Source organism: Numenius arquata, chromosome 4 (genome assembly GCF_964106895.1).
Source record: "Numenius arquata chromosome 4, bNumArq3.hap1.1, whole genome shotgun sequence".
In the NCBI taxonomy this organism is placed as follows: Eukaryota; Metazoa; Chordata; class Aves; order Charadriiformes; family Scolopacidae; genus Numenius; species Numenius arquata.
The window spans coordinates 39,096,598-39,109,614 of NC_133579.1; the positions used below are offsets into that span (position 1 = coordinate 39,096,598).

Here is a 13,017-nt window from a genome sequence, read left to right on the forward strand (position 1 = left end):
TGGACTGGGAAAAATGTTTCTTTGTTTTAACACTTTTTTGACACTCAGCTTTTCAGGCCTATTTATTTCAGAATGCAGGAAGAGGCAGACAAACTATTGTAAATCCTGGCAGTATTTCTTGCATCTTCCTTTGGCATTCATAGTGGATACTTATGTCTGAGACATCGTTTTGACAAGATCAGGGCCAGTAATATACTTGATAAGAATGGTTCTTGGGTTCACCAAGCCTTCTGAGAAGGAACGACAGAAAAGGAGCATTTATCTTCTTACAGTCTGAGGAGAACAGTTTTATTTTCGATTGAGATTTGTGCTGATCTGGAGTAACTAATATTTGTTGTAGACCATATGGGATATCTGTAAATTATTATACCTTTTAAATCAACATTCTTAGATTACAGGATTGCAAAATGTTTAGTGTCTATCCTTTGGGAAACTCTTATAAAGGAAAATTAAAGGGCTGGAATTGCTGAAACATGATATAGACCTTGAGAAGCCATGTTATGTCTTGTATATTGTAGCTCAATGCAAGTGTTTTTTTATGTTGTTTTGCAAAATCTGAGAGAGTCATTCTATGAATGTGTCCGTATCAGACACTATTCAGTGGACAGTAAGTAGCTGTTGAGAAAGCAACTGTTGTCATATTAAACTGGTATAGCTTCTGAAATTTTCCTTCTGTTTTCATCCCTAAATCCATAGGGCAATTTTTCTGTATGTATGTAGTAACAAGGTTTTCTTTCAAGGTTTTCTTACCTTTTTTTATTTAGCAAAAAAGCAGCCTGAGGTCTTAGGATGTTGATATTATCCAATTGGCTTTTGTAGTACTTGCTAGTTCTAGCCATCAGTCTGAGGAGAAAGACGCCTTTGAAACTTCATATGATGTTTATATTCCAGATGATGTTTGTTAGCCCTTGGGTATCAACAGCTATAAAATAATGGAAGGAGACACTAAGACTGGTTTCCTCTTGCCTGTTTATCTCGCTGAGTAACTACCACCTGCTTAGGGACCTCAAGGTTTCATTTCATCTCTAGTTGAGTAGGGAGGTGTAACAGTAACAAGAAAAAAACCTAAGTCTGCGCTGAGATACTTCTTCTTGTTGGTCCTTCAAGACACAGGGCTTGATTGGTCTGGTGTAAATGGTGTATGCAAATTGAGAATTAAAATTTGTTGGTATGCAACAGACTTTCCCCATCTTTCTGAACAAGTTCTTGATCAAAATTTAAAAACTGAAAATACTGTACTCTTGCAAACATACTCAGCATCCTGTTGTATAACAGGATGGTCATCTTGTGATTTTTTTTCTCTACCTTTCTGATGCAGTGAAAGAGATAAGGTCTACTAATGTTTTTTTTAAAATCAAGGTGACAATAGTCACTGTAGATATAGATCTGAGTATGCAGTTTGTCTCAGGATTGTGTACAAACAGCTCTCTCTTTGTCTCTGCTTTTTTTCCCCAATATTGTGACATCCTCAAGCCACACTGATGGCAATGGCTTTCCAGTTCAAGGTAACTTTCAGTTTCATGAAGCATGATTGTAATATTTCCTAGAGTGGCTGTTTCAGGGCATAATATTTTGATGGCCTGGAATTTGAAAGGAGGGATATTAATTGGAAGTATTAGATGTTCACCTTCTGAGGGAAAGACCCTTTTAAAAATGAGAATTAATGCCTTACATGGAATGCCTTTGTATCTGGAGTTATTAACAAATGTATATGTCAGCTTTTTACAGGTTTATTTAAATTGCATTTGGTTAATGTAATTTTATGCATGTCATTTTGGAAGCTCACCTAGCACAGATTTGTTTTTGCCTACACTTAGTTGCAGATATAATAGAATGATATGGGATGTCTTGTTCTACTTAGATGTGTGTAGATATTAGACGTCCCTCAGCCTGGTCTTACAGTTACTCAGAACACGATGTAGTGCCTAAATCGCTGATCTGTGCTGTGAGACCAGAATCACTGTGAGCACAGCACAATGTCAATAAGCTGTGGCAGATTCCAGACTGTAACGGCCTCTTGTCTGATCTGTTCTTGACTGGTCTTGGCCCTGCAATTTATTGGAAAGGGCTACTTTCATCATCATGGCTAAAGGAATCTTGTTTAGGCTACATTGCATTCCTTTCATATGAATAATTAGTAGGCTGCATGGGAGAACCAGCTAGGTAGGGATTACTGTTGGTTTCTTTGGTTTTTAAACCTCCGATTCCATGTAGCTTTTCCATGAAAATGTATAAACTTCTTATTCGAGGTGGGGGGGATTTTTGAGTATTTGTCTCTGGAAAAAAACAGTCTCAAAATTGTAGAAGCTTTCTGGAAGACCAGAAGATAGAATCTTCGTAAGTCTTGCAGCACATTTCACATCTACCAACAGGAGAATATTTTAGGACTTACGGATTGTTGATAAACTCAGATGCTTTTCCTCAGTGAGTGTCATAACTTATTTAACCTTCTTTCTCCCCTTTGTTTTTTTTTTTAGTATATTCCTGCTTCTAATCTTTATTCTAAATTACTTCTTTCTGAGAGACTATCCGATATAGACTATTTACAGGTACAGCTTCTTGTTGTAAAGGAAGCTTTCATAGAGGAAATTTTTTAAACAAAACAGATGCAAATGATTTTTCTAAAAAGAACTGGTCCAGAATGGCTAAGGTAATAAAATTCTGTATAATTTTCTTGACTTTTGAGAGGAGTTTAGGAGGGCCTTCACCAGTGAAGAACTCATGGCGCTAGTTAATGAGGTTTATTTGTCAGACACTGGGCTGTGGAATTCTTTTGTTTTTCCGCATTTGGAATAAATATATTATGTCTTTTATTTTTGACTATGGTCCTTTCTTTTTTTCTTCCCCTCTTTTAGTGGCCTCAAGCAATCTGAAGCAGAGTCCTGCTACATAAATATAGCACGAACGCTTGAATTCTATGGAGTGGAATTGCACAGTGGTAGAGTATGTTTACATTGTGATTTTTCACTTGGAAAAAAAAAGATTGAAGTCTTTTTACACGAACTTAAAACCAGTAGCATTTAAAGATTGACTTTATTATGTGTTATTTGTTAATTTAAGAGTTGGTTAATTTTTCAATAATTTCTGGGTAATGTATGTTACCCTTATTCAACCAAATAAGCTAGATCTCCTGGAAAGAGCAAAATGTATTGTTAAGATAAATTATTTCAATACTGCAATATATTTTACTTAGTTTTAATAAAGTTTATGAATGTCTTAACATGAAAGAAAATGAATGCTCTGTTTAGTGCTACGGTGTAGTTGGCAGGTCTTTTAAGAGTTTACTTTCTCTGAATTTCTAACAATGTTAAGAATATAGAGAGGATTTTTTTTTTTCATTCCTCTGTTCTCTGACTGCAGGCTAAAGCAAAGCAGTATTTAAGTGTGAAAGATGACCACAAAAAATGTGTTTGAAAACTGTCAGATACAGGGTGTGCATTGATAAGAAACATGTCCTAGTATTTCACTAGCTACTGGGATTTAATTTTTTGATCACTCTAGCTGTTTGAGACGAATCCCCAAAATACTGGGTTTTAATTGCGTCCTAGTGTGCAAGTTACCATTTGTGCTTTTCTGTAATAACAGATTATTTTGGCATAAAGCTTGTAGTATAAAAACTTAATGAAGTATAGTGCAGATGATTAATTTCTTAAATGAAGATGACTACTGTTTTTCCTAGCATTTTTCTGAGATTTGTTAATAATCATGACATTGAGAATTTTAATGAAAAAGTCATCAATTTCGGTAATGATGGAAGGAATAGAAAAGGTCAATTTCTTCCTTCAGCATGATGTTTTCTTTTTTTCTTTATGCTACCACAAATAAGTGAGTGTTGCGTTAAATTTTTAAGAATTCCTGAAGTACTCCTGTTTAAAGCCACTGTTCCTACATTCATGTTCCTGAAATGCAATGCTCAGAAAGTAGATACCTTTTTTAGGGATGGGGGAAAGTACATAAGAAAGGAAATAACTGAGCTGATCAAAATATGAAGTGTCTGTGCTTATACCATCTGATACAATTATCAGGAGAGGCAACTGTTTTGTGACAACTGTTAAAGGTGATAGGTATCTTGATTCAAATGCATTGGTTGTAGTGAAGTAATCTAACATAAGTGAAAAATTTCTTATGTTCTTGTGTCTTCTGACAATGTAAAAGCCTTCCCAATTTCTGACAGGGTGATTGCCTTTAAATGTTAAATGGGCATCTTATTAAATCTTTGCCTGTTGGTTCATTGTCTGTCCATTGGGCCATCTGTCACCTTTCTGCTTTGTTGAAGAACTCTTTGCTGTAACACTTGAAATTTCCCTATATGCACTTAACTTGATCAGTCTATGCCTTTTAACTTCTATTGTAGCCTAGTATTTTGATAAGCCAACTTAAGTTCCAAGACTTTCACTTAGAGGCTATTCTCTTAACATTCACGGGATGCTGCTTCTTAAAGCTCTTCAACTTCTAACATCCTTCCCGAGTTGTAGGCCACCAAACTACTTGCAGGATGTCAGTAGTGGTCATACCAGTGCCAAGTAGTGAGGATAGTTTAGAGTGGGTTCAGACATTTTCAACTGAATGAAATTTGATTGCAGTGTACCTTCTGAAGATAGCTGCTTAAACAGTGTATTTTTTTTCCCCAGTGCGCTGTTTCGTATTTAATGACCTGGGACTCACAGGTTGTCAGACTACTAGTCATGAGCCCCTACTCTGCCTGACGCCAAACTGTATGATCCGAATCAAACTAAGTACAGATTTGAATCAAAGCCTTATCTATTCCAGGCTGCTAAGATGCAGACTGTCTTGCTATTGTTTCAATACAAATTAATATTTTTATCACAATTCAATTTTTTTGAAAGGTGAAAATATTTGAAGTGGTCTGTTTTCTCTAGCACTTGAACATCTAGACAATTAGAAGCTGCTAGGAAGGAAAGAGAAAGCAAAATAGAAAATGTCATGCCACCTTTTAAATCTTTGTTTTGATACAATTTGGTTGTTGAGTTTTGTTCTTCCTCTCCCTTCCTTATCTCATAGTGGGTAATGGAATAAGAAAAGTACAGAGAAGGATAATAATCATGAATGTTTTAAGGAAAATCCACTGTAGCAGGTGAACAGCATGGAGAACATTAAATTGTTCATTATTCATTTTTTTTCCTGCTTTGGTAGTGAAAGATTTAAGGAGCTTCAGTCTCCCTAGAAAGAGACAGGTTTAAGCAAAAGGAATTTTTCCATATGGCTGCAATTGAGCTTTGGGATTACTGCTATTTTAATGGATAATCAGGGTGAAATATGCATCAAGAGCAGTCAGGCAGTTCAGTGGAAGAATGATTCACTGGAGTCCATTAAACACACAAAAAGCTTCTGATCCAGGAAATCCTCTAGCTGTAAATCACTGAAAGCTGAGGTGGGGGGTTATTAGTAGAGATGTGATTGGTTGTCTCTGAAGTTTTGTACTTCCAAAACTTCATTTACAAATCATTGTTTGGACTGAATGCCGTGAGGCGAACCTTTCAACCAACACGTTATCATTGACTATGCTCCGGAAGGCCTATAAGATAAGTGACAGCACTGGATTATGTCAGAGTGGACATTCTTGGCATGGTCTTCTGGTAGATAGCCTTCCATTTGCTGAGTGCTTTGCCTTTCCTGTAGCAGTCCTGCGGAAGAATACTCCTCAGCATTTGATCTCAGCTGGTAGCCTATGTTGGCTGTAAATGACAGTTTTCTGAAATGTGAAAGTCTATTTCTGAAGCTTGTAGCAAAGGTTAGATACTCCCCCCCCCCCCCCCCCCCCAATATGCTGCTGCTTCACAGAGGATACCATGTTTATACCCCAGTTTTGGCAGGGATGTTTGCCATGCCTCCTGATAGCCTCCCCCTCCTTAGTAATGCTCTTAAATCACCCCTCCAGATCTGTCAGATCCCAGCAATTTGAACAGATCTAGCAGGGACTAGTTAAACTGTGGCTTTTTGAAAGGCTTTATCTCTGTAGATCTTTATGCTTCAGCTCTTTGCTGGTAAAATAGTCTTAGTCCTCTTAGATTGTGTATGCAGAGGAACCAGGTAAGAGTTGAATTCTGTGCTAGTAGTTGAGAATGGGATACTTTTGGATAATGTTTCTTGAAGAGCAGATAAATATCTGGTTTTCTTAATTTTAATGTTTTATGGTACAGAGCTAAATATTGTGCAGAAATTGAGTGTGAGCTTTCTTTTTAGCAACTTGCTAAACATGAAACTTCCATTAGTGAATTAATCTGAGCTCAGTTTGCATCTGAAACACTTCTGCTTTTCTCTGAGGATGTCTGAACTGCTAAAATTGTAGTATTCAAAAATGAAATAGTAGCAGGAAACTCAGGAGAGCGAATTCAATACCTTTAAAACTGTATTGAGATTTCTTGAATTCCTAACCTCCTTTTGACTCTGGACCACTATCTCATCGACTCAATAATTAGTTTGATATTAACTCATCTTTCATTTTTACTCAGAGACAAAAATAGGAAGTTTTGTAGAATCCGTATTATTTCCATATCCAGATGGTAATTGTGAATGAAATCAAATGTGATTCAGTACTTAACTAGCTAGATGCCTGGCAAGATCACTTTTATCTTTATAATCTATTATTATCTCTATAAAGAAACAGAGAAAAATATAGGCATGTTATTTTTCAGTTTGCAATTTAACAGAATAGATGTTTTGAAAGGGAAATAACTGCACATCTACATCACCTTTCTTTTGTGAGACCCTCTTTCTTTATGGTAGTCCAAACTCTTGTTTTCAAATTTCTTAGGTTTAACACAAGAGAATTGAACATAACAAATAGCATGGGAGGTTAGTGTTTTGGACTGGGACAAAGGGGGTTGGGGAATGAACTTTGTTCTTACAAATCTCCCAGAGAAAGTAGAGTAGTTTAGCCTAATTAATCCCTATCACGTGTTTAGATAATCCTTTATTTCTGCTAAATCGTGTAGGTCTCCAGCTTTTTCTCCCAAAGCTGTTTTTTCTTCCCAGTGCTGATTTTTAAAAGCAGGAACCTGGACTAAGCTCCAAGTGCTAATAATACAGGTTTCTGCCCTGCTTTAGGTTGACTGTGTCATGGCAAGGGCAGCTAAATTACATGCAGTTCATCTTCTGAAATATCTCAGTTTTCTCCCCAAGTATTAAAATAAAGGGGAGTCAGTTCTGGATTCCTGTAATACGCTGGCATAAACCAGCGGTTTGGGACCTTCTTCTGATGGAGATTTAACTAGCTCCTCTAGCAGCAGTTCTTGGTAAAGTGGGGCAGAAGGTTGTGAGGATTATGAATAATTTCAGCTGTTTCTGGGCTACCTTGACGTTAAATGTATTTGGACTGCTATCTACCTAATGATTTTCTTTTATTATATTCTCAGAGATAGGACTGGTGTTCCTCTCATCTTGTCAGTATTCAGTTTTAATGCATTATGTATTAAATAGGTTATGCTTATTCTCTATGGACTGTTGTGTATTTCACTGGAGGTTTATAAAGCACACTGCGAAGTAGGTTCAGCTTCATCCATTCATATGCCTGTATCATGCTTCTTTTCAACTATTTTTAAAGGATTTATTGTAGACTTTCCATGGTATTGTTAGAGGACATGTTCTATTCTATCTGTTCTATTCTTCTGTACTCTACCAATATAAAGAAATTCGGGTTGGTCATAGAAGACAACTGTATATTAACTGAACACATACTACCATCTAGAGGAGCAGCTAAGCTACTGAAGGCTTTTAGAGAATCTATTATCCTTGGCCATCCTTTACAAAATAGTCTGACACTACTTATGAGTCAAACCTGATGTTTTAACCAGTGGGTTCTACACTTACATGTAGATTTATGCATGTGTTCAGCTCTGTTTAGAAATTTGTGTAATAATGTATTAGTATGTGTTGATCATAGAGAATAAGGAAGTCAAGATTTGTTAACTTTTGTAACACCACTTTGGGTTTAGAGTCAAATTGACCAAGTGTTTGCTTATATATAAGCATGTGTTTTCTCTTGAGTATCTCAATACATATAAAGGATTGTAAATTTATGGATGCATTTTTCCAGTTGATCTAATGCACAGTTTTTGTTTTAGTTAACAATAGGTTCAGTTCAGTGTATCCGATATTCATGTAATATTCCTCTAGCATACTCTTATATGCAGAATTGTGATCACCTCCTGCCAAGTCTTTGTTGATAGGACCTTTTTGGAAAGGTCCTTTTTGGAAAAGGAATTATTTCCTTTGTCTTTTTAAACAGCTTAGAATGAGGATATTTGTGGTCAGTTCTCAAAATTCTATGACGTTTACCTGACTGATCTTGGAAAGTACTTAAACTTTTTTCCCATGGTTAATTTGTTAACGGCTGTACTTGAAACTTTAGTCTGATACTGACCTAAAGAACATCTAGTGTACTAAGATGAACGTTGTAACTTGTTTTAATGAGTGGAAGTTTATAATATGTTGAAGGAAAGAGATGCAAAGATAAAAAATCCAAATATGTGATAAAATTTTTGCCTCGGGAGTAGCAATTTAAGTATAGAAAACTTATAAATGAATTTATAAGTAGATAAATGGGACAAACTGCTTCTGAATTCTTAAAGTTTGTGGGTTTGGTTTTTTTGGTTTTTTTTACAGGATCTCCATAACCTAGATCTTATGATTGGGATTGCATCCGGTGGAATTGCTGTGTATAGAAAACTCATCTGCACAAGCTTCTATCCCTGGTAAATTCCTTTACTAGTAAAGAAAATATGTCTGATCTTTTTGAACTTATTTCCATTTGTTTTAACATTTATTCCAAAGAAGCTTACAATACATAAACTTGTTCTTTATTGGGATATCATGGTATTTCCTTGCGTTGGGATAAAAATGAAACCTATTGCCTAGGCTTTTAATTCTCTGAGACTTTTGGACTCCTTGCACTGTGTGAAGTCTTGCTCAAGTTAATTCACATACAGGTCTCAGTACATGAGTAGGAGGACCCTGTGGTCTTAGAGATTGCTGCTGTTATAGCAAATAAGATATATATTTTTTTAATCTGTATTCCAAGTAAAGCTCAACAGCTATTGGTCTGATCATTTCATCTTGTCATTCTGGAAGAAGATACTTGCTTCTTGGAAGAGAAATGTAAAATGAGTTATTTGGAGTTTCAGATTTACTGGAACTAGGATAATATAATTTAGACAAATTTTTACATGCCATTAAACAAGGCTATATGATGTTAACAAGTTTTGAAGTTGCTGAGGGAGAGACCTTTGCATTCAAATGCATAATAGTGCTATAGAAAATAATCACTACAAAGAAGCAATGTGCAGAAGATGTCTAATGTGAAGGGCATTAGAAATTAGTTAAGGTATAATCATTTATAGTATTTATGGGCTTTGTTATTTATACCATACTGAAAATTATAACATAAATTAGAAATTCTTTGGAGGCTGGATCATTCCTTAAAGTTTTTGGATTGGATCAGAAATAATTTTTTCCATTCTTTCTTTTTCAAATTAAGTATGAATTTGTTTTGTATACTTGATAAAGTTTTTGGCTTTATCATGTTATGCATAATTTCCTCTTATAATTTGTAATAGTTTTGCTGGAGAACATTTTCTTAATCATGACTGTCGTGGTTTCAGCCAAATTTACCGAAACCAGACAGATGGCCCTTCCCCTCCCCCCTCCCCCCGCCCCTCCAAAAGAGAGAGGGAAGAGAGAGATAAGGAGATTCAGAAGTTTAGAATGAACTAAACTAATGAAGAATTAATATTAAAATAAAAGTAAAGGAGAAAATAATGAAATAGATACAATATATACAAAACCGTATCAAGCTCCCAGGATGACAGTCACATCACCAGCAGGCACTGGGAAAGTCCCAGACTGGAGTCAGCGACGGATGGGAACTGGATTCCAGCTCTGGAGTCAGGAACACACACATCGGGATCAAAGGCAGATGAACAGACAGAGTCGTCCCTGGACGTTGGCCATCGCAGGAAGGGGGTTGACCCTTTGATCCCTCAGCCTTTATACTGAGCATGGGGCAGATGGGATGGAATACCCCAGTTGGTCAGGTTTGGGTCACCTGTCCTGTCCACTTCTCCACACCGATGTGACCCCTCTACGTTTTTTCCGTTTCCGACCCTCTAAGGGGGCAAATAACGAAAATGGGCTGACCTTGGTTGTTATGCAGTAAGTATAAGCAAGGGCCTCCCTGCATACCATTCCTTGGCATGGAGCACAAACATTGGTCTTATGATTCTGAGAATGAGCAGTTTTCTCCACAATATGCTGTTAATTTCAGACAGTTAGAGGAGGCCTAGCTAGAATGTAAAGTTACAGAACACAAAATTGGTTTGGTTTTACTTCAAACTGGGACAATGACAGAAAAGTGCTTTCTAATGGATTGTACTTGCTTTTTGCTCCTTAATTATATAAAAAGGTGCTGCTTAGCAATATTCCATAAATGCTTGAGTCATTCTATCCTTTCATTATGAACCCAACCTAGCAGGTATTTCCTATGGTAAAGCAATAAAATAGGTTTCAGTTTATTTTTAGTGGAAAATGTACTGCACAGTCTCTGGATTTTTATTTTTTCTTTGCATTGAGTTGTCTTTCAACTCACTTGGATGTGCTGTAACCATCCTTAAATGTATGTCAATAATGGTCTCATATAGCACAGTGACATCTTGTATTTTTCCATATCTAGTGCACACTAAAGCATAAAAAAATTTTACCTTTTATCTTTGTGCCCTGAGCTCTGTCCTTTCATATGTCAGTCTCTCAGCTTCATTAAACAGCTGCAGGTTTTAAAAACTGCCAGCTGGAGGCACATTTTTTATCTTCTACAAGTCGTTTTGTGCCAACTTAGTGACCTAAGGTATGAATGAATAATAGTAATCCTGAAAACCATAGTGATGGCATTTTAAAATCCAGGACTATATGATTTTTAGGGAAGGGAAAGAGCTTTGTAGCACACAAGACAGGAGAAACTCACAACTTCCTGTTCTACTTTTACTCTTGGAGAGCGCATGGGAATAAAACAGAGGTGCTAAAACATTATTTACAAAAATCTGTTCTTGTTTACGAAAGGAAATGTGGGGGGGAGGGGAAGCCCACAGATTTTTTCAGTTCAAATATTTTCCACTCTGAAATATGAGGTGTAGGCTGACAGCTAATACAATTGTTCCAAGCTTTCCTACTCTCTCTCTCTCTCTAAAAAATATCATCTTAACTTGAAAGGAGCAAATACTCCCTACATAGGGGATAACTTTTTGATATTTTGTTTCTGGCTTCTTGAATGAGTTAGTCATAATTCTTCATGCAGGAATAATGTCCATTCCCTGCCTCCTGAAAACAAGCAAACAAGGAAAGTCACTGGAGCAGACTAGCCTGTGCTGTAAACTTTCAATTTCTTTTTAGACTTCAAAGCACAATATATTTCTGTAATGCCTTGAATTTTAATGTATCTTGTTTGGGCTGAAGGTGTGCACATAAGGAGATTCTGAGAATGCAAAAAAAAAAAAAAAAACCCAACAGAAAAACACAAACCCATTCAGGTAATTCAAATACTATTTAGGCTTTTTATGCAACACCATTTTTAGTAAGTAGTTTTTGCTACCGGCTGAACAAGCTTCACCATAAACGTGGTAGAACTCAAGGTGGCAGCAAACACCACCAAAGCACTCTTTCCAAAACTAAGTAAAATACTGTGCAGCACTAGTGAATGACAACAATACAACTATGCCATATGGTAGCAGTCAAAGGGGACCAAAAGTTTTCAGGAACAGAGACAGTGAGAGAGTACTTCCTTGGCAAAAGGAGGATTTTCAATCAAAGCAACCTACGTAAGGAGCTGACTGATCAGTCAGAGGCAATGCAAGTCAAGGCAGGTTTAAAAAATAACTCTGGCTTTAATGCAGTGTTTTATATGCTCCGGAAAGTTATTCTTGAGGGTGCTCAACTGTTATGTGATAATTTCAAAATTCATTTTGGAAGTAAAATATTATCTTAATGGCAAAAACATGCAAGCACTCTCTACATCAGCAGCAATTAAAGTTGTGTATTAACTGCTATTCAGTGTATGTAGTTTCTTTGCTTTGAAAACTTCAGAGAAATTGCTAGAGGAATGCATTCCACATTGCTAGTTAACATTTTAAAAACCAATTTGACAGAATCTTTCATAGCAAATTTGACAGCACCTTTCAGGCTGAATCTTCCAATGTTAAAGACTTTCAGCTACAGAAACATTTTTGCTTCAAGACAAAAATACCAACTATTAGTACTAAGTGCTAGCACAGAACTGCCAATTTGATCGGAAATGAATAATTCTGTTGCCCAGTAAGTGACAAATCTATTTTGACTCTTGTGAATGACAGGAAGACAGGACCCAAAAGATGTATCATTACTAATATGCTACAAGTATTGAGCATTTTACAAGTAAACCATGAAATTTAATCATTTGTGAATGTTGCATAGTCACTGGACAGATTATTGGTGACTGATAAGGGCAGCCGAGCCACCAGTTAGAATACAAATAACTGCATTCTACTCAGATCATGTTTTGGATGTGGCATCTTCAAGCGCATGTTAAATTGAAATACTTTGATACCTTAATCTCTTGGACTTTTTTGTGCATTGTGCTATATGCGAACATTCACTCAACTTGTAGGCGTAACATTGCAAATGGTTTTTAGTTAATGTTAAATAAAACTGTCAGATTATCAAATGTTCTTTGTCAGTGTATTAAATAAGTTTAGTTGTACTTTAAGAAGAATGAATGGAGTTGAGAGGGATGCTCTACTTAAAGGAGAGTCAAAATAAAGAGATTTAAAGCCGTGATTTGACTTGAAGTGATTATGTGGTCATGAAGTAAATCATCTTTAAAAAAAAAAAAAGAGGGGAGGCATTGAGAGAGTTTTTGTGGTTTTGGATGTTGCCTACCTTTTCATTGTTGGATGGAAGGGGTTTTGCTTAGTCTGCAAGGTTAGTTTTCTGTGTCTTACGTTTCTGCTGGCTCTATATTAGGGTATAAACAGA

General features: G+C 36.3%; 1 protein-coding gene across 4 annotated transcripts in view; it reads left to right on the forward strand.

Annotated features, from left to right (window-relative positions):
- Positions 1–13,017, forward strand: part of PTPN3 (protein tyrosine phosphatase non-receptor type 3) — a 95,778-nt gene that overhangs the window by 26,849 nt on the left and 55,912 nt on the right. For all 4 annotated transcript variants that reach the window (XM_074146115.1, XM_074146116.1, XM_074146117.1 and 1 more), the window contains 2 exons: positions 2,856–2,943; positions 8,626–8,714. In XM_074146115.1, coding sequence (XP_074002216.1) covers positions 2,856–2,943; positions 8,626–8,714 — 177 coding nt within the window. The remainder of the gene's footprint in view (positions 1–2,855; positions 2,944–8,625; positions 8,715–13,017) is intronic.